At 44.6% G+C, this 20,406-nt stretch overlaps 6 protein-coding genes across 7 annotated transcripts; 5 read left to right on the forward strand and 1 right to left on the reverse strand.

The window, feature by feature from the left end:
* Positions 1 to 179: 179 nt before the first annotated feature.
* LOC6725232 lies at positions 180 to 2,047 on the forward strand. The gene is made up of 5 exons (XM_002106218.3): positions 180 to 424; positions 486 to 671; positions 741 to 879; positions 968 to 1,175; positions 1,237 to 2,047. The coding sequence occupies exons 1-5, from the start codon at positions 266 to 268 to the stop codon at positions 1,610 to 1,612; spliced, it is 1,068 nt and encodes a 355-aa protein (XP_002106254.1). The 5' UTR covers positions 180 to 265; the 3' UTR covers positions 1,613 to 2,047.
* Positions 2,048 to 2,345: 298 nt separating this feature from the next.
* Positions 2,346 to 4,571, forward strand: LOC6725233 (trypsin eta). 2 transcript variants are annotated; one of them, XM_002106219.4, is made up of 4 exons: positions 2,346 to 2,702; positions 3,441 to 3,636; positions 3,703 to 3,982; positions 4,081 to 4,571. In XM_002106219.4, the coding sequence occupies exons 1-4, from the start codon at positions 2,648 to 2,650 to the stop codon at positions 4,465 to 4,467; spliced, it is 918 nt and encodes a 305-aa protein (XP_002106255.2). In that variant the 5' UTR covers positions 2,346 to 2,647; the 3' UTR covers positions 4,468 to 4,571. The 2 variants fall into 2 exon arrangements, with proteins under 2 accessions (XP_002106255.2, XP_044779497.1); XM_044923562.1 differs by lacking the exon at positions 2,346 to 2,702 and having other exon boundaries at positions 3,487 to 3,636; positions 3,689 to 3,982.
* Positions 4,572 to 4,635: 64 nt separating this feature from the next.
* On the forward strand, positions 4,636 to 6,054 carry LOC27208820 (trypsin). Its single transcript, XM_016184373.2, has 3 exons — positions 4,636 to 4,962; positions 5,022 to 5,307; positions 5,368 to 6,054. The coding sequence occupies exons 1-3, from the start codon at positions 4,691 to 4,693 to the stop codon at positions 5,758 to 5,760; spliced, it is 951 nt and encodes a 316-aa protein (XP_016038248.1). The 5' UTR covers positions 4,636 to 4,690; the 3' UTR covers positions 5,761 to 6,054.
* Positions 6,055 to 6,810: 756 nt separating this feature from the next.
* On the forward strand, positions 6,811 to 8,341 carry LOC6725234 (trypsin-2). Its single transcript, XM_002106220.4, has 3 exons — positions 6,811 to 6,953; positions 7,019 to 7,244; positions 7,519 to 8,341. Exons 1-3 carry the CDS (start codon positions 6,887 to 6,889, stop codon positions 8,300 to 8,302), a joined length of 1,077 nt encoding a protein of 358 aa, XP_002106256.2. The 5' UTR covers positions 6,811 to 6,886; the 3' UTR covers positions 8,303 to 8,341.
* A 1,537-nt stretch (positions 8,342 to 9,878) lies between these two features.
* LOC6725235 lies at positions 9,879 to 12,511 on the forward strand. Its single transcript, XM_002106221.4, has 3 exons — positions 9,879 to 10,125; positions 11,272 to 11,500; positions 11,569 to 12,511. The coding sequence occupies exons 1-3, from the start codon at positions 10,050 to 10,052 to the stop codon at positions 12,185 to 12,187; spliced, it is 924 nt and encodes a 307-aa protein (XP_002106257.1). The 5' UTR covers positions 9,879 to 10,049; the 3' UTR covers positions 12,188 to 12,511.
* LOC6725236 lies at positions 12,430 to 18,538 on the reverse strand. The gene is made up of 7 exons (XM_016172931.3): positions 17,784 to 18,538; positions 17,571 to 17,706; positions 17,022 to 17,514; positions 16,584 to 16,970; positions 16,043 to 16,522; positions 15,723 to 15,985; positions 12,430 to 15,670 (listed from the first exon to the last, which is right to left on the reverse strand). Exons 1-7 carry the CDS (start codon positions 18,392 to 18,394, stop codon positions 12,521 to 12,523), a joined length of 5,520 nt encoding a protein of 1,839 aa, XP_016038249.1. The 5' UTR covers positions 18,395 to 18,538; the 3' UTR covers positions 12,430 to 12,520.
* Positions 18,539 to 20,406: the final 1,868 nt, after the last annotated feature.

Raw genomic sequence — 20,406 nt, forward strand, 5'->3', positions numbered from 1 at the left:
AATCCGTTTGCTGAAATAAAGAATATTCCATTTATACTTCTCCTAATTGTTAGTGCAAATAAGTATAGAGTTACTTTCCACTATTGTTGGAATCTTTTGGAATCTATTGGAATCTTTTTACATCACCATTGATAGTGACGATTGTGGATCAGTATGGTAAGAATTCGATACCTCGACGGTACTATCGATTCTTTTCCATCTCCATTGCGAGCGACAGTGGAGTTTCTTTCCTTTGATTTCTGATCCTTCTAGACGTATCTTGAAAATGCTGCTGAAATTAGTGAATATAAATGGCTTGCAGCACCTGTTCGCCTGCACTGAGGGGCAGGATGATGAAACCCTAACTATTCTCGTTCTCCATCCTCGCGAGAAATGGAGTTACTCCGAGACTTTGATGAAACACGATTACCAACAGCGTTTGAAAGTAAGTTTTCCGCATTTTCATGTAGTGAAATAGTGTAAATGCAATACGTTTTTTCGACCAGACGCTCAACGCGGGTGTGGAGTTTCCCGAGGAATCGGTGCGCCTGGTCCTGGTCAACGAGGATCCATTGCAGGTCGAACAGCATTTCCAGCACCCATTGAACATCCTCAAGCTTAAGTATGCCATGGCGAATACTGAAGTTTCCCTCAAGTGGGAATGGCACCTGAGACCCATGGATGCCGCACAGGTCAGCAACTGACTTTCGCAGACTCAGTTCCAACAGTTTTATTTGCCATTTATGCCATTATTCCCACAGTTTTATAGCCAAATGTTCTTGAACACAATGTCCACGGCTTCGGGACTGCGGGATCAGATACCCCTTCTACTAGAGATTATCCAAGCCAAGGATAAGGAGCTGAACCAGTATCGCACCGAGGGATGCCAGCTGCGCAGAGGTTAGTTAAGTGCAAGTTTGCAAATTGAAGGTTCTAGTGCCTTCCATTCGTTTAGTTAGTAATCGCCAAAACCCTATGCCTCCTTTAGTGACCGAAGTAACCAAGCCTTTTGAACTCAAGGCTTTTATGGATAAGCACAAGGAATTGCTGGACTGTGCCGCTGCGTACCAGAAGGCGCAGAGTATTTTGGCACCGCTTTCTTCGCCATGTGCACGTGATGTCGCGCCTTATACTCCGTCAAACGGATACTCAGCTTCTTCAAGGACATCAAGCCCAAAAGAAGCTCCTCGCATTAGGTAAGATTAGTACTATATGTTCACAATTACAGATTAATAAGATATGTTTTCGCAATTGCAGCAAGCGCAAGGCTCTTGAAACCAATCCCAATCATATGGAGCGCGAGGTGATGCATAGCTCGCATAGTTTCCAAGAGTCAAACGCAAATATAATCTTAGAAGTAGAGCTAGTGCCAATGGACACGAAGAATGATCTCAGTGATGCCGAAGAGTCTGGGCTTTCCCCAGGAGGGTCGGCCAAACTAACCAAATTAAATGCAACCGTCGGAAATGGTGTATATGAACTTGCATCTCAGGAACAGTATGCTTCTTCTATAGATGAGGATGCTTCTTCTGAAGATGAGGATAGTTCTTCTAATGATGAAGATGCTCCTTCTAAAGTTGAGGATGCTGCTTCTAAATATGACGATGACTATGATGATATATCAACATGTTAGCGAAAAAGTGATTTGAAAACGATCTCATTCTAAGCGTGCTACAAGCAAAACTTTAGCCTTAGTACATACGTTTTTTTTTTTTTTGAGATAAAGACAAGTCCTCAGTGATAAAAGATAAAAGGATAAAAGACATGATTCCATTTGTTGATTAGGTATTCGTACCTTAGCCCATCGAGCAGCAATCAAATGGAACAAAGCACTGTATAGTGTTGTAGATTTTAATGAGACGTCTTACCAAAACACCCTCAGTACACAAACAAGTTGACAAAAACGAGTCCTCACTGATAAAAGGATAAAAGACATGATTCCATTTGCTGATTAGGCATTCGTACCTAAGCCCATCGAACAGCAATCAAATGGAACAAAGCACTGTATAGTGTTGTAGATTTTAATAAGACGTCTTACCAAAACACCCTCAGTACACAAACAAGTTGAGTTCCACTCCATATAAGCAGAAACTAACTCCTATCTTTATAGAACATATCGAATGATATTAATATGTGCCAAATTATTGCCCGGGACTTTCGTGGTCACTTATCGTCCGATTAGTCACGGCTTTCCAACGGTTATAACCTCCTTATCAATGCATTTTATGTTAAATGTTATATCTTTATATATTTTTTGGCACGATTACTAATAAAATTGATTACAAAAAACCCCGTTTACAACTAGAATAACTAACCTTTAAAGTTTGTCTAATCCCAATCAACCAGCTGCCGTGGTGTTCTGGCGTTACCAAATCCATTCCCTCCCAGTGAAATCAAAAACGAATTTTGCTCTGATTTGCCATTTGTTTACTTTTATGGCACCCGATTCGAGCCATCGAGCTGTTGTCAATGTGGAGCTTTGGGGCTTTGGCAACATTCAATTTACGCACATTTGGCGATAAGATAAGCCAAAGGCAACCCACAAATAATATCAACTGGCCATGGGTCGGATGGCTCATTGCGGTGGCTCTATTCAAGAAATTCGGTCGATAGTAGCAGCCCCACCTGTATCATTTCGAATTCCCATACTGCCAAGTACCCAAGAGAGATGGCTAAAGTCTGGGCCATAGTGCTACTCCTAGGGGCACTGGCCTCCGGCGAAAGTGAGTCATAGTTTGATCGCAATCAATCAAAATTACAGCCGAATAGTGATACGAAAGTATTGATTGTATTTACCTCAACAGAACGAACTAGTAAACGAATTATGGGCGTTCGGTTAAAAGTTATGTGAAAATCGATGCCTAAAACTATTAAAGTTGGGTAAACCCCAACACTTCACACACATTTTTTTTTACTTTTTGTTTTGATAAATTGTTGGTATTACCCAAGATAAAGAAACATACCATACTCCAATGTGTATAAAACAATCAATAAGTGGCCAAATTCAACTGCTTTGGAATTCAAAAAAATATAGTTTCAAAGTGTTCAAAACAGCATTGTAAATATGCCGAATTGGTATATGGTTATGGTAATTACCTTTTTCGATTTAAGCACAAAAGTGAAGGAAATTTGTATTTTAGAACAAAAGAACATTTCTTTTCTATGACACTGACTAATTTTCGGAATTATCCAATTTTGCAAGGAGTGGCAATAATTCACGTTCGATTAGATTGTCTTGTTTTTCCATTCCGCCGAAGCGTTATGAACCGCTCACCATAAACTTTTAAAGTACTTTTTTGCTAAGACAACAATGCCAGCTATCTCCTTGCCCAAGATAAACATATTTATGATAGGTAGTTGACGAGTCTGTAAGGTTAATCAATGTCAATGGATGTTTATCATGGCCATCAGACCGATATTTAATCGTACATTAATTACCTATTTGGCTATACCAATTTCAGGTCTTGCAAGCGAGACGACTGGAAAGATAGAGCCCAAGATCGTGGGCGGCTATGATACGACCATAGAACAGGTGTCGTACCAGGTGTCCATTCGCCTCACCGCCAACGAGAGGAAGAGCTATGGGTCCGGTCACCTGTGCGGTGGAGTGGTCATTTCCCAACGTTTGGTGGCCACCGCCGCCCACTGCTGTTACATGTGCGTGCTGATCCCGCTGCCTCCTTTCACTGCAATGTTAATATGCTAATAGATTCCGATTTCCAGCACCGACAAGAAGAAGTACCGAACTGCTGGCGAATTCGTCCTGGTCATGGGCAGCACCTACCTGACGAGCTCCACCGATCGCACTTTGATGTACTACCTGCAGCAGCTGATCACGCACGAGAATTATAATCCGGAGGCGTTGACCAACGACATTGCGCTGATGTTCATCAATGGTTATATACCCTGGAATTGGCCAACGGTGACGGCCCTGGCGTTGAACAGCCAACTCGTGGCCACAAACACCGACTGCCTGATCTCCGGATGGGGTCTGCTCCAGCAGGTGAGTCCACAAATGTTTTCCACTGTCAGATGGAATTCAATTCTACGAGCATTCACTGATAAACTGATAAATCTGATAAAATCTCTTTAAACTTTCAGAGCGGAACATTTAGTAGTAATACTCTGCAGGCCGCGACGGTGCCCATAGTGTCGTATGCAACCTGTCGCATTTCGTACAATTCGGTACCGGTTTCCCAGGTGTGCGCCGGCTATTGGACTGGCGGAGTGGACGCCTGCCAGGGCGACTCCGGCGGACCCATGAGCTGCAACGGAATGTTGGCCGGAATCGTTTCGTACGGCGCTGGATGCGCAGCACCTGGTTATCCGGGTGTCTACACCAATGTGTCGTTCTATTACGATTGGATTGTCCAGAAGAACAACTCCCTCAACTACACCATCTATCATAATGGAGGAGTGCGGCAGGGATCGAATTGGTCCTACCTGGGCATTCTTCCACTCCTTGTGGCCTTCCTCTTGGAACTCTGAATCTAGTCATCATCGCATAAGTCCGCCAAATAGTCAAAGACTAGATTATAACCTAATTTAAACTGCAATTAATTTATTAAATTAATTTACAATTCTATTTTTGACACCTGAGTATTTTGTATCATTACAAATACATAGCAAACATCAATGGGCTGTCAGTTTTTTTAAATTTCGAACTTTTTTTGTCGTTTTTCCTATTGAGTTCGATTTTGTGGGATTTGACATGGACGACCACCTGTTGGTGTGGTTGCTGATTGTGGCGACCCACTCCGGAATCACTCAGTCTCAGATTGGCCAACAGACGGCTACAGCCTCGCCCTTCGTGATCCTGCCGAAGATCGTTGGTGGCTACACGGTGACCATTGACCAAGTGCCCTTCCAGGTGTCCGTTCGCCGGCGGTCGATCCACGAGCGGCACTACGGATTGGGTCACGTGTGCGGCGGAGCGGTCATCTCTCAGCGGGTCGTCTGTTCGGCGGCACATTGCTACGCCATGTGGGTGAAATAAGTGAATCGAATCCGTAAGATAAGTGTAACGACGACCTGCATTTTAGAAATACCTCAGAACCACTGGTCTATCGTGATCCCGAGTTATATGTGGTGGTGGCAGGCAGCAGCGCCATCGATCGGACGGACCGCTTCACCCAGGAGTACCTGGTGCAGCGCATCGTTGGCCATAAGGACTACAATGGCAGCACGCTGGAGAACGATATCGCCCTGCTCTTTCTCAACGGATTCATTCCTTGGGAATCGCCGGGGGTGCGGGCAATACCGCTGGCCATAAAAGCACCCGAAGAGGGCACCATCTGCCTTATCCACGGATGGGGCAAGGTCACCATGGTGAGTGACTGGGAACATTCCAATCATGTCTTTATCCGCTACTTATAATTTTCAATTCAGAAGGAGAAATCGGCTTCGCTGCAGCAAGCGCCTGTACCGATCCTCAACAAGGAGCTCTGCCAGGTGATCTACAAGCTGCCCGCCTCCCAGATGTGCGCCGGATTCCTGCAGGGCGGCATCGATGCCTGCCAGGGCGACTCGGGCGGACCGCTGATCTGCGACGGACGTCTGGCCGGGATTATATCGTGGGGCGTGGGCTGTGCGGATCCCGGCTATCCGGGTGTCTATACCAATGTGTCGCACTTTCTCAAATGGATCCGGAGGGCCAACGCTTCGCTGGACTACTCCGATTACCGGCAAATACCGCCGCTAAATCCGGCTAGTCGCAGATCGGTGTCTTCCAGTTGCTTGGGCATTGGTGTTCTGGCGCTTGCCATGAGCCTTCGTCTTTGACGATGGGACAGCACAATAAATCGCTTGCTCTTCTCTGTCCTACAACTGATTTATCTAATCTTGGCGAGGAGGCACCCACTTGTAGATTGTCCAATAGTTGACGGTGATCGACGGCATTGATGACATCAGAGGATGGGTTCAGGTTCGGGCTACAGGGTACATTGGAATCTTTTGAAATTGAAGTTAGAATGCCATTTTCCAAACATTTTTCCAGTGACCCATTTGCCTTTTTCCAATACCATCAATATATGCCGCAAATGTAGGCAATAAATTGAGCAATCCCCATTTTTCGATAGTTTATGTTTTTATATAGTTTTTATGGAAATGCAAATAGAATTTATTGGAACAAGATAAATGGCTGTTAATTGATAATGACCCAAATTCATGAATGAGTAACTTTCGATTGGTACGTTTTGCATTTTTTGAGTTGACTTAAATTGTTTATTTAACAAGTTACCCGAAGTCAATATTGTTTGCACATGACGCCACGAGTTTGTGTAATATCTTAATTAAAAATGCACACTGGACGCTAATTTCGATTTCAAGATCGAAGATATATGGGGACTGACTTGAGAATTATTAGGAAATTCGGCTGACAAATGATTGGGGAGTTATTGTCTGATATACAAGACCGTTGAACCACGTTAAACAAAAAAAAGAAATAATTGCAATATATATGAATAATTGAATACATAAGGGTAAAGTTGCGATTTTTAAAAAATGAAATTTATATAATTATTTAAAAGCCAGGAAAATCCAAAGATCTTGACAAGATACAAAGATCGCCATTAATTAGATTTGGGTAAACTATTCAGGAAATCCACTGGGGAACTACCGTTTTTCAAGGGCCTCATAAATCGGTGTGGTAAACCCAAAGATTGGAAAATCCAGCGGTGGCACTTAAAACTAAAGGCTGCAGTTCGTCACACCCGGACGGAGGTCTTCGGTTCTCCGGCGATGACAAGTCCGTCCGGTGTTTTTCGTGGTGTTCTATTGAATTGTACGATGTCTATTGATTAGATTAGGATGCCAGATTTTTATTTTGGCGGCGATATTGGACAACTGGGCTCGGCTCCTTCATTAGTTGGTACCGCCACGTCGAGGAGTTAGCATATAGATTGGCAGAATGATCGGATTGGGACAACTTTTGGCGGTAGCCCTTCTTCTCACTTTCTTGCCAGCGGGCTTGAGAGGTTTGTGGATATTTTGGACTATTTGGAATATTTCATAATTGAAAACGCGATTTGTTTTAAATCAGGTGCAACGACACGAACCCACTTGGATACGAAGGCCATCCGTCCGAGATTCAGCGCAGATCCTGGCAGGATTATCAATGGAACAGAGGCCTCTCTGGGCGCCACCAGGCATCAGGTGGGCATTCGCAAGGCCCTCAACGATGGCTACTTCTTCGGAACCGGGCACCTCTGCGGTGGATCCCTCATCCGGCCGGGATGGGTACTCACCGCCGCCCATTGCTTTGTGGAGTAAGTGGCTCTATTTCTATCTATTTTGGGTTACTCAATCAGAATGTGCCCTAAAATAATGTGCAATTCATATGCATATCAGGCAAAGAGGTGGAAGAGTTTAGAATCCACATTAAATTGTTCAAGTTATTTGCTACAGAAATGTGACTTTGGGGTCACCTTTTAGCTTAGAGATTGCCAACATGAGATAGTCTTAAGAATTCCTTGAATTTGATTAGAATTAACATGCAATATAACTAACTATTCGTTCTTATCATATATTTTTCCTTGCCAGTCAGATTATTTACGACGGCACTTTCGTGCCCAAGGAGGAGTTCATCGTGGTGATGGGTAACCTGGATCGCTACAATCGCACCAACACGCTGACATTCACGATCGAAGAGCGCATAATGCAGCTGGATAAGTTCGTCCTGGCCACCTACGACAAGGACATCGCCCTGCTGAAGCTGAATGGTACTGTGCCCACCGGACATCCGACCATTCGTCCAATTGCCCTCAGTCGGTTTGCCATACCGGAGGGCGTCGTCTGCCAGGTGACGGGCTGGGGCAATACGGAGGATGGCTATATCTCCGATATCCTGATGACCGTCGATGTGCCGATGATCAGCGAGGAGCATTGCATCAATGACAGCGACCTGGGCCACCTGATCCAGCCAGGAATGATATGTGCCGGTTATTTGGAGGTGGGCGAAAAGGATGCCTGCGCCGGCGATTCCGGCGGACCATTGGTGTGCCAAAGTGAATTGGCCGGCGTGGTTTCCTGGGGTATTCAATGCGCCATGCCCAGATTACCGGGTGTGTACACACAGGTGTCCTATTACTACGACTGGATACTAAAGAATATGGGTGAGGATGGTGAAGGAAGTGGTGATGACGGAAGTGGTGACGACGGAAGTGGTGATGACGGAAGTGGTGATGACGGAAGTGGAGATGACGGAAGCGGTGACGACGATGATGGAAGTGGTGATGGTGGTGGTGCCATGGCCGCCGTGGCCGGAACTCTGACTCTTCTTCTGCCCGGAATTCTCGCTCTGAGACTAATTGCTACACAATTCTAAAAATATGTTAATAAAAAACTATTTAACCTTAGAACTAAACATGTGTTTTTAAAATTTATTTCTTTATTTCTTTTAGTAATAACGTGATAGATAAGAAGGGTTTTTATTAGAAATGTTCTGGACTTATCTGTGCCCTTTTTATACCTTTTGATAGTGTATATATAATATAATGTAGATATAATTATTATTATTATTTGGATGAATACCCTTATTGTACATAGCTTTAACTTTAACTTTTATAGACCACATATATCGGATACTCCAACCATTCGTTGCACAAAACTATAGTCTACTTCTAGGCGGTTTCAAGATCTTTTTAGCCCCTAGTTTAGCATACTGGCCGTATAATCCGCAATTGCTCAGTTATCAGCGAATTTGTTGTTAGTTAACTAAAAATAGTTTACGGCGCAGAAAAGGAACTTGATTTCACTAGCTCGATGAATGGGAGTGACCACCTGATATCGCTAATCTTTATGCCACCAGACGGTCAGGGACTCGAGGAATGGAGTCCGTGACTGCATATGGATCGGTATACTCGTAAGTAAATCCAGTTTGACTTATCAAGCGATGTGGCTCTTAAAACCTGCAGACAAGGTCAATGAGTCCAGCTGCATTGGGCAATCGAGAGTATAGTATAGTATAACTATCTGTATCTGTCGCTGCGATTATGATTCGACTTAAGTAGCTCAACCGAAGGTTGTGTTACAGCACTATAAATCTTAGCGATCGGGTAATACCACCTGGTTTTGGAATGTGCACAATCGATCCTTATCAGCCACGTTCTGCGTTGTAATCAGCTTCCCGTTTAGGTTCGAGTCAAGTTGGTTATACATTTAGTATGTACACATAGTTCTCGAAAAGAAGGGGCAGTTTCCGCCACACTTTTTGGAGAAGGGAGTGGTACTTCTAAATGGAAAAGAAACTTTGTTTGATTCACCACGTATCTCAGGCTTCTCAAGGGTATATTCAATTTACAATGATAGTACTAGTAAACCATGCCAAATTACTAATTTTTCCTTGCTGAGTGCTTTCCATAAACTAACTAATCGGCAAAAATAGTTTTCTTGGAACATATTTTTACCTCTAAGCATTCAGCATTATCAGAAAGTTGATAGTCGAGTATTTCCAAGGATTCGTTAACAATAATCATAACTCAAATGGCAAGATACCTAAAACGACACACACACACACCGTAATCCTGGCTTCACAGCATAAACAAATTCGCCGGAATACGTGTGAATTAAAATAATAATCAAAATAATTATGATTACTGGCACTGCGTTCTTATCGATTCCCATGGAGTGTGTGAGTGTTTGTTTATTATTCGTTGCGATTGAGTTCGATTCGTTCGATTCGATTTATTCGATCCGATTCGGCTATTTAGCAGTATTGGTGCCTGGGTCGTATGTTGCTATTGCTTTATCGCCCGACATCGGACGCGAAAACAACAACAACAATAACAACAACAACAATCGAGACTCACGAAACCAAAACAAAATATTATGGAATTATCTAAGAACGCTTTGCGAATTTGCGTTTGTTCGATTTAGGAAAGAAGCTCGCGCTACAATTTCTTCATTCAACGCTCGGAGCTCACGACAGGTGAATCGAATCGTGAGCGCTCCACCGGTGATAAATTACTTTGAATCGCATCGATCTTCGATCTTCGATATTCGGGATCAGCTATTTTATTTTTTTCTATATTTTTGCTTGTGAATTTTGTGTTACGCGTATAACTTGCTGCAAAATGCAATTCAACGATCATTGGCGAAAGATTGTGAAGACGCTGATCTTCGCATTTCTATGCACTGAAATGCAAACGAGTAAGTAACTGAGATATTAATGAGTGCATTTGGGATGAATCTTTTGCCGTGAGATACTTTAATAAAACAAAAAAAGTTGCATCCAAAGTTGAGTAAATTGATGGTAACTACTTGGATGAAAATTCGGTTCCATGTATAAATACCAATAAGTGTAGGCTTATAAAAACACATTTCTGACTAATACAAAATATACATTTAGTTAGAAAGTGCTTAGATTTTCATACTTGAGTCGATTGTGCTTTTCAATGGATACTTGATCAGTTATAGCATGAAAACTGATAGAGGAAACTTCAAAAGAAATTGCAAGTAAGCAAATGCAATGGTTATAAGTATCTTATGGATTGCACATAACAGTGATTATATCATGTAATCTGAGAAATCAGAGAAATTTTCGAATTTGATTGAAACTTTTATAGCTCACTGTATTTTTTCGCTATTAAACAAGCATTGCAAACATTTGTTTTGATGACCCTAAAGATCAACTGATTACCGAAATTATTCTAAATATAAATTTCAAGTAGCCGTGAATTCTAATATTATACGTTTTACAATGGCAAATATGCTTGCTTCAATGAAACGTGAGCCATTCATTACGCGGGTTTATTTATTTATGATATTAATATCAGTAAATTTAAAGTTTTTTATGTACCACAGTACCTAGTGTATTTGGCCATAATCCCACGATTATCCAAATTGCTGACCGCCCTTAGTGCGTCACTTTAAATTGATCAATTGGCTATCCATCATCGCGTGATCGCTCCAAACTTCCGGGGTAAATGGTTTGGAGTGGGTTTAGTTCGATTCGATTGGGTTTAGCTTAGTGGGCCCGTGGCCGGGTCTAAAGATACCATACTATCATATCTGTGATCACGCCGGGAATGGCAGTGGTGGCCTGATCGGGTCGAATCCGGGGCTTGTGCACTGGCCAGCAGTTGATATCAGGGAGCGATCGGGGCGCTGACCAGGCGTCGATTGCTGATAGCTGGTGGTGGTGGGTGATAACGCCAACTGCACTCGGAGACTGTTTCCATGGGGGGATCGAATCGGATCCGATCGGATCGGATCTCGATTGGCGTGCTTATCAGCCTTCCTGCTTAACCTTCACCTCGGCATTTTATATGTATTAATTACCTGCTCTATCCGCAGCCTACACCCATCGTGATTTGGCCGCCAAACGTGGTATTGGCCTGGCCGAAATGGATGCCATTGCGGCTCCAAGTGGAAAGGATGGTTTCCAGCTGGAGATGATGGCTCCACACCAGGCATCCATACGACTGTTGACCTTGGAACGGGACTACTTCGGCAAGGGGCACATCTGTTCGGGCGCTTTAGTGGCGCCATCTGTTGTGCTGACCGTCACTAGCTGCATCTTCAGGTGAGATTTGTTACATTTGTATCTTTTCATTCCCGAGCTGTTATCCTACAATTTAATTCACCTTACAGCCAAGTGAAGAAGTCATACTACCATCCATCAGAACTGCGAGTTGTGCTCGGAAGCCCCCAGAGATTTGCGCACAATGAGCAGGCACTCGTATTCGGAGTGACCCACATCCACCAGCCTCCGAAGGACCTGGCCCTTGCCATTCTTATGCTGGATAAGGATGTGCCTGAGAATCTTCCATATATTCAAGCAATTGGGCTACCCATTCCTGGAGCCACTTCCATCCTCAACTCGGAGCACCATAATCTTCTGCAGATTAACACCTGGGGCTATGATGGCGATATTCGCGAGCTGCACCATCTGGTCACATTGAATGCCACCCACACATCCTGCCATCAGCATCAGAGTAAATCGCAAAGGATTTGTGTCCAGCCGGAAACCAGCAACTACATTCGTGGCCGGCTTTACATGGATGCCGGTGCTACGCTGACGGAACGGGATCGCTTGTTGGGCCTAAGAAGCATCGACGGAGCCTTCGAGGACGTGGCAAGCCATGTGGAGTGGATACTGGCCCAGATTGGGGACGGTGGCAATCAGAATAGCTCCATCTGGGGCATCCTGGGTTTCTTGGTATTCACCGGCTACGTGATCACTATCAGCAGAAAGAGCTTTTCAACCTAAGATGCCTTGAGAGGGGGCTAACGATCTGAATCATGGGGGAAACTAGCCAAGTAAGATATCCAAGGCCTTTCAGTAGTGTAATGCCGAGGAGTGTGATAATCTCGATCCGATCCAATGAGTGGCATAATCTTCTTAAGCCACATTAGCACCTGACATTTTTAACTATGCTGTCAAAATGTGTTAGATATAAGTCCAATGATATATGTTAACTTCGAGTTCCCAAAGAAAAATTTCAGTTTTGATTCAACAACAATAAACAATTTATTAAGATACATAGAATAAACATAATTATATACAGTACAAATACACATAGATTACAATATGATACAGATTTCAGCCCAGTAGGGCTTTCACTAGACTACATTCCCCTCTTTTTCCGCAGAGCAACAGAATCGGGGTCTCGGCGGATTCCAGTATTTGACCAGATTTCACCAGGGACCACGCCCACTGGTCCTGTTTCTTGATGCCGAACGTACGCTGTTGCCAACCGCCCACTTGATTATAGCTGAAGAGGTAGAAGTGCTCTTCCTCCGGCTGCGTTACTACCAATAGATATTGTTCATCTCCAACTTTGAATGGAGTTAGTTGTTGAATGCGCTCCTGGAAGCTCAACTGCTGGATGGGCTCAAAGTGAATTTCCGCGGAGTCAGAGTTCCGTTTAAAGATTGCTATGTGGCGACAACCCAGGCAGCTGACCAGAAGTTGGTTTCCCTGCATCTCTGCCAGGTCATAGGAGCCCTGGATCAGTTGAAGCACTTTGAAGTTATGATTTAAGGGATCCCTACAATGGATGGCCAGGACAGGACGATGATTACTCATGCCACTGGTCAGTATTAGATCCTCTCGGGAATCTACCCCAATTCGAACCAACTTCATAAGGCGCCCATCTGCTGGTAGCACGGATTGCCAATCGGTGAGACTACAGTTGCTCCTCTTCAGACGCAGGACACGAACTTCCTCTTCGGTGCCCAAGAGCAACAGCACCATCTCCCCCATTTCCAGCAGTTCCATGGCTTCCACTGATTGACGCATTCCCAGCGTATGTGTTTCATTACGGCAACTAATTCGGATCCTGCTGCGCAATCTTCGGGCTGGGCGATGACAGTGGTTCTGCACCTTCACGCGGATATCTCCGGAGTGAAGTCTCATCAGTTGATTGGACACACTCGAGTTGGCCAGGAGGACGCGACGTTCGGGGATCAGGAGCTTGGCTTGTAAAGTCCTACGCTGACAGGGAGCAGAATAACCCAAGGGCAGGCTCACCTGCAGTTCCGAAGATCCCTTAAAAGGGCCTTTTACCCAAGTAGACTCCAGACCTTCGGTGTCGTGGTCCAGGTAAAGTAGCCTCCTAGACGAGCTTTGATTGCCCAGGGCTAGAAGTTCTTGGATCTCCTCTAACGGATTGCTTTGCACTTCCATCGCTCGCATTCGATTGGGCATTTGACTTTCAAGCCCTGCCAAAATTAGTCCTCCTGGAAAGAGAGCTTTGTCCAGAACTAGACTATCGATATTGTAGTCCTTGTTTCGAAAGATGCTGCTCCTGAAACTTTCGCTAAGCTCACGTCCATTCATATTCATCACATGACCGGGTCCAGTGAACTCCACTCCTCCACGAAAAGTCTTGGCACCCGTGATGCTCTGCGTCCGATTGCTATGCCGAAACACCAAGTTATCCAATTGAATGCCATTGATAGAACGTAGAAGGGGCTTTCCACCCAGCTGGAGGTGCTCAAAAGTCAGTGAACCGAATACCTCCAACGCGTCTCCCTTTAAGGGAATGCGATGTTGTAGGAAGTAGTCCAGATTCATGTTGTTTACGGTTTTCAGATTCAGGTCCTGTTCGACTAGGAGGTTCTTGAACGTTACGGGTGGCCAAGATTGCCCCTTGCCCTGCTGGTATATACTTTCTATCGGAGCTCCATTCACTTCTGGATACTCCAGTTGAAGTTTGCCTATTTTGGGAGCCTGATGAAAGTGAAGATCCGCTGCAATGGCTTCTCCGCTGGAGAGGCGGTACAGTGAGGCATTGAATCGTCGTATATCGATTCCGTTTACCAGCTCAAAGTGTGCATCCTGCTCCAAATGTAGGGTATTAGCTCTAACTAATCCCAGTAGCTCTTGCGGAGCTGTTATCACCTGGGTTTCGTTTGTGGGGCTCCGGCGGAGTAGGGCATCTTCGGCCAAGTGGGTGAAGTTAAGATCAATTGGCAGGGACTGCTTGCTTTGGATGTCCTTTAAGTAGGGTTCCTTCAGTAGAACGTGTCCGGAAATTGTCTGGTTGCCCTCTCTCCTGACTGCATGCTGGCGTAGGTAGTCTAGCTGGGATTGGGACTGCTCTTCATCTTTATCTTCATCCCATAGAGCATCGCCGGTGACTATCAAATTCCGCCAGGGAAGTTGCTGCACTTGCTCCACTCGTTGCTTGATATCCTTTAAAACTGCCTCATTGACAAAGGGACACTTTAGGCTGCCATTGATATTCAGTTGCTTTAGGTAGAGATCTCCTTTTAGTTTTAAGTCTTTGCGTGTGTCTATAAATTCTTCCTTGGGTACCCCATTTATTCGATTTACATCCACATTGGTGGCCATCATGCGGTCGAAAGTGTAGGCACCACTGATTTGCTGGGGAGTCATTCGCAATAAGGTGTTGTCGAGCAGGGAACTCAGATCCAAATTATTGATGTGAGGAGTTTGCAGGGCATCATTTATTTGGACATCGGCCATGAATGTCATTTTACCCCGTATTTCCGCATTGGAATCAGATCTCACCAGGCGATCTAGGTACTCGTCCCATTGGATTCCATTAATGTTCTGCACTTGGAGAGCCTTGTCAAACCGTACATTACCTTCGATCAGTAGTTGCTTGTGAAGAAGTAGGGGCTGTTGACCATCCTCCGAAATTTTGGACAGCAGTTCATCGAAGGGCAATCCATTAAGTCGCCGAAAATGAAGATTCTCCAGATGTGGGGTTTCTGTTAGTTCGAGGCGTTGCAGGCTGATATCGTGACCAAGCAGCTGTTGCAATGGCAATCCATTAAGATGACTCACATTCAAGTGATCATGAACGTTGATATCATTCGCCACCACCACACGGGCAAAGGTCTTCGTACCCGTAAAGTTTTGGGTGGTGTTTGATTTCAGCACTATTTCACTAACTGGTACTCCGTTTATTTCATTGGCTTGAAGTGCTTGAACAGTCAAAGGTGCCTGGAAGTGTTTGTGCCCCGTGATATTAACCACGTCTCCATGACTCACTGCATCCTTTGCGATCTCCGCCAAACGGGAACTGTAATCCCTGCAAATAACATTGCCCAGTATGGTTGCATTCATAAAGATGATGTGTAGAGTGTTATTTGGGTGAGTATGTATGTTCTGCTGTCCTCCGCTTAGGAGATGATCCCTCACAGGATGTCCCTCAATATAACTGGTGGTCATTGAGGGAACACTAACTCTGGCATGTCCAAAGGTCAAGTTAGTGAGGTTCTGCGGAAAGACAATTGTTATTAAAGTGAATTAAATGAAGATGAATCTTAACCTGTGGCGTGTGATCTAGAAGGTACGCAGATTGTATATCTTTTCTGGCGAGAGATTGATTTCCGAGGACTATAAGTGAGTTTGCCGTGTCCCGCAGGACATTTCTGACCGTCAGGGAACCGCGGATGGTTACCCTGCCCGTGTAGTACTGCTGAAGACGTTGTTCCATTGGATCGTCGAGTTGTCTGGGTTGTGGCTGCCACTTGCTCGTATTGCCCACCAGAATGTCACCCGAAATACTCATCTGATTGATGCGAACAGGAGCTGAAAAATAAAAATTTGTTAAATGCTTTAATGGAATATATCGAGGAAGACACTAACTTTTTATCCATGTATCATTGCTACCGCGATGAAGTACATCGTGCGCAAAGTCAAGTCCATTCACTTGCTGAGCCTCCAAACGCGGAGCAAAGAAGGCGGACATGTAGATATTCGAACTGATCACCTGGGCACGCCGCAGATTAAAGAGACGATCCACCACGAGTCCGTTGAGCAGAGGTGTCTTTAGACTGTTCAACCGGACTCGCGATTGCATAACCAAGCGTCCTTCTATCGAAGTGTCACGACTGCGCAGGAAGAGCGAGTCCAAAAAGTCCTTCCACTGCACTCCGTTTATCTGTTCCACTCGGAGATGACGAACTACACATTCACTGCCACTGGTTTCCTCAGGCTTAATCTGGGCACCACTGGAGTTGCGGAAATCTTGGGGAGTAACCAATTGATTTGCTTTAAGCTTTTTGGTCTGCAAAGGACTGTTTCTGATGGTCAACATAGGTGGTTTTGAGTTATCAAAAATGTGGCCTGTAAATTAGGAAGAAAAAAAAGTTTATATCATATTCTATTCCTGAATTGCCATACTTGCCTGTAATTAGCTGACCCTTGTAGATAAGATTGCCGACGCGCAATCGTCGCGCTTTGAGTGTCTCCGGCTCACCGTTCTCGTTTCCTGTCCCAAAAGAGCGAGTGGTTCGCCTGGTCTGGATGGCTTTAATTCGTTGACGAAGTTCCTCCAAGCGCTGCTTTAACTGGGTGGGCGTGCGCAGGTGTTCGTCCACCAACTGAAGTCTTCCTATGTGTCCTTGCTGCACCAGATGCAGTGGCTTATCGAGGTGGATGGCCGATTTACGTTTTAAGATGTCCACAAGGTTTCTCAGGTTTTCTGTAGAGGAACGACGGCGCAGCAGGAGGCCACGTAAGGCATTGATGGACTCCTCGAACTCGTGACGATGCAATTGGACCACACTTAGATCTGTAAAGGCACTAGTTTAAAATTTGCACTACAGAGTTAAATTAAATGTACCTTCGTCTGGAGCAGCGCCCACTTGGTTGGTGGTTTCTTCCACGCCACCCAATTGCACAGTTCGGATCAGATCACTCGAGGCTCTTCGATAGGCCAGCAAAAGGAAGGTCTCATTGCGCAAGTTTTTGTGAATAAGTAATCCACTTGGATCCGCTTCTCCAGCCACCTGAAATCCACTATAGCAATCCAGGCGAGTGGAGCTGAAGACGATCACCTCGCCATTGGCACGGGCACCGATCAAAAGGTGACCCTTTTTGGTGGCACTCAATCGACGGAAACTCAAATCCTTTCTAGCATGCTTTCGGTACACCACAAATTGTCCATCCACCATTCTGAAGAAAATACACGAGGCAGATGCGGAGGAACTACAGGCGAAAAGGCAGTTCCTCCCGTGAAATCTGGCAGCCTGGACACTTTGCGCCTGAACTGTCAAAGCCTGGCGATGTTGCAGGATACGGCTGTTTCTATCCAGCTCGTAGACAGTGAGCACCAGCTAAATGGAAACAAAAATGAATTGAGAACCATCTATATTATAGAGAGGTATATCACCTTTGACTGGGAACCCTTTAAAGATCGGCCAAAAATGATATAAAGTGGCTGACGACCAACCACTTGGAGAACGCGAATGGCGGGTAGAGTGATCTCCTCGAGGGGATTAAAGTAGGTGTCCAGCCATTCAAAGGTTCTGTGAAGAAGTCGTCAATATTATGAATGAATAATGAATAAATCAATTTTAAATTAAAAATGTACGGCAATCCCCACCTGCATTTGCTGTGTGATCTGGTATGATTGGAGGCCACTAGGAGGAGCACCTGATCTCCATTGGGTTTCAGAAGGTGCAGCTGTAGGAAAGCACCTGGCAGCGAAAACTCCTGCAGGGGCTCAAAGCTCAGCTGTGTGGCTGGATCTTCGGAGAGTAGCAGTTCCTTGGGCAGCTGGTAAACCTCCATTGAGTCATCCAGAACAATGGCAAGGAGCAGGAACTCCCGCCAGGCCACTACCTCTGCTCCGAGAGCTCTGCGACCACTGACCTGGCCCGCCAAGTTACCAAGCGGCACTAGACGCCTCTCGCCAGTGGCCACGTGCAGCTGAAAAATCTCGTGACCATGGAGCAGTAAAAGTAGATCCTCTTCCGGTTCGCGGAGCACAAAGAGTGGCCTCTCATGGCGCACCATCATGTCCACAAAGGGCAAACGGATTTCTGGACCAGAGCTACTGCCATTCAATCCATTGCGACAGGAACTGGGCAGCAGCTGGGCAGCACTCGGATCTCCAGCGACTTCTGCGGCTGATAATTCACTTCGTACTTGGACTATATAGCTATTTAACACTAAGACACTAAATAATGCTGCACACACGCCTGGCGAAATCATTTCGCAAGGATTGCAGGGGGACTATTGTATACAGTGATACTAAACTACAATGATATGTTCACTCCATTCACATGGCACTTTACTTTTGGTGTGCCACTTCCCTTGTTCGTAACTGTAAACCAATCTCTACTTCGTAGAGAGCTCTACCATAACAGTAAATTGAATAGGAATGCTGTGAATGACAGAAAGCGAGCAAAAGACAAAAACTCATCGCACAGTGGTTGTTATATCGGTACAGTGGAATAATCAGAGTTACTATATATAGAGTGAAATATATTTTAATAGTTCCTGGTTTTCGGATTTGGGCTCGCAGCCTGAATGTAGGCAACGGAATGTGCTTCCATTTGTGCGCTCAACGAGCATTTTCCCATGTGTCGCATTAGTTTTCCCCGATTTTCTCGGCACTCGTCAGTCAATCCGCGTCTCTCCTTCCTGCTTTCTCCGCCTGCAGCAGTGACACCTTGGACTGGGAATTAAATTTTTCGTAGGGGGTTGGGCAGTGGGGAATGGGGCATATAAGGCTGGGGATCTAAAAATAAGGCAGACAAACTTGGAGAGTGCCTTCGACGTTTCTGCTGAATCAATCAGCTTCGATCATTAGTCGAGGTCATTAAAGACATTAAACCTCGCGCCTCAAAAAAAAAAAAAAAATAGAAAGGAAGAAAGCATTTAACACGGAAGAGGGAATCGCATAAAAATAAATATATGTATATGTAGGTATGTACATACATATGTGAAATATTTTGGAATGGAATGGGAATGGAATGGGCCTTACCCAGTCACCCATAAATCCGCAGCTTTAACCTAAAAGGTGGCCACATTTGTACTTGCAGTTAAAGCGGATTTAAGGCACATATAAATATGTATTAATAGGTGTACGAGAGGAAAATGGTATTCATGTCATTGCCCTCGGGGTCAGGATTTGGGGGCATCTGGTGGGAACACCCGCTGAAATATTTACTTTGCCCAAAATCTGATTGATCGCAGCATTGACATGTTATGCAAACAACATTCCGGTGTAACGAATATACAATTGCAAAATAAATAAGAGCAAAACATACAGTCAGATGTTAAATTGAGGTGAACTTAAGATTTTGTAGAACAAAAGTGGCTGTGCGGCTTAAAGCTTTCAAAAAGTAACTTTCCTAAATAAAAACTAGGAATTTTTTATGAGTGTTATTGAATTATTTCTTAATTAATTATAATATCTGCCCTTTGAGTTTGTACCACTTGTAGTTGCCTTAGTGCATGGTTAATACCAGCTGTTGGCTTCAGCAGATGTGCCCACTGGTTGCGTGCTGCCAATTTGGTTCATTTCATTTCGTTTTTTGTTGTGTCCTGTTTCTGTTGACCATTTCAAGCAGTTGCCGTCGCGCTTTTCGTGACTAATTAGCAAATTCGCGACACCCGTTTTGGGAGCATTTTTTTCTGCGTTCGTTGTTTGGCGTTTGGGGTCACAGGCCAAAACCCAAGTCACCCCTTCCCCAGCACACTAAACCATTAACCATTTCGGACTACCGCTTAACGGTTAACAGAAGCAGCTGATTGTCATGCCTGCGGCTCATCAGCGGGCTCATAACGGCGCTTTTGGAGTGGCGGTCTGTGATTTGAGTGCCAATGGGACACTCTTCTGCCAGAGAGAGGAAGAGAGTGAGAGCGAGAGAAAACTCTTTCTCCAGTAGCCAAAACTCCCCAAAAAGCGCACCGCTTACGCGCCACTCTCGCTCTCCTTCTTCTCTTCCTTTTCTCCTCGCGAGTGAGTCACGCAGCTAGAGCTGGAAAAACAGCGATGCTTTCCACCGTCGATGTTTTCGATGTTTTATGGCGAGAACATTGACTATCGAAAAATAAACGAAAAATATTACTCTTGCTTTGCTTTTTGCGTGCATTCGTATTAATAAATATGAAAATAGAAAACATATAAATATATTTCATTATTACTTATTTATGTACATATATATACATACACACATTTACGCGTTATACATAAACTTTCGATTAACTATTTACAC

This window comes from Drosophila simulans, chromosome X, assembly GCF_016746395.2.
Source record: "Drosophila simulans strain w501 chromosome X, Prin_Dsim_3.1, whole genome shotgun sequence".
Lineage (NCBI taxonomy): Eukaryota > Metazoa > Arthropoda > Insecta > Diptera > Drosophilidae > Drosophila > Drosophila simulans.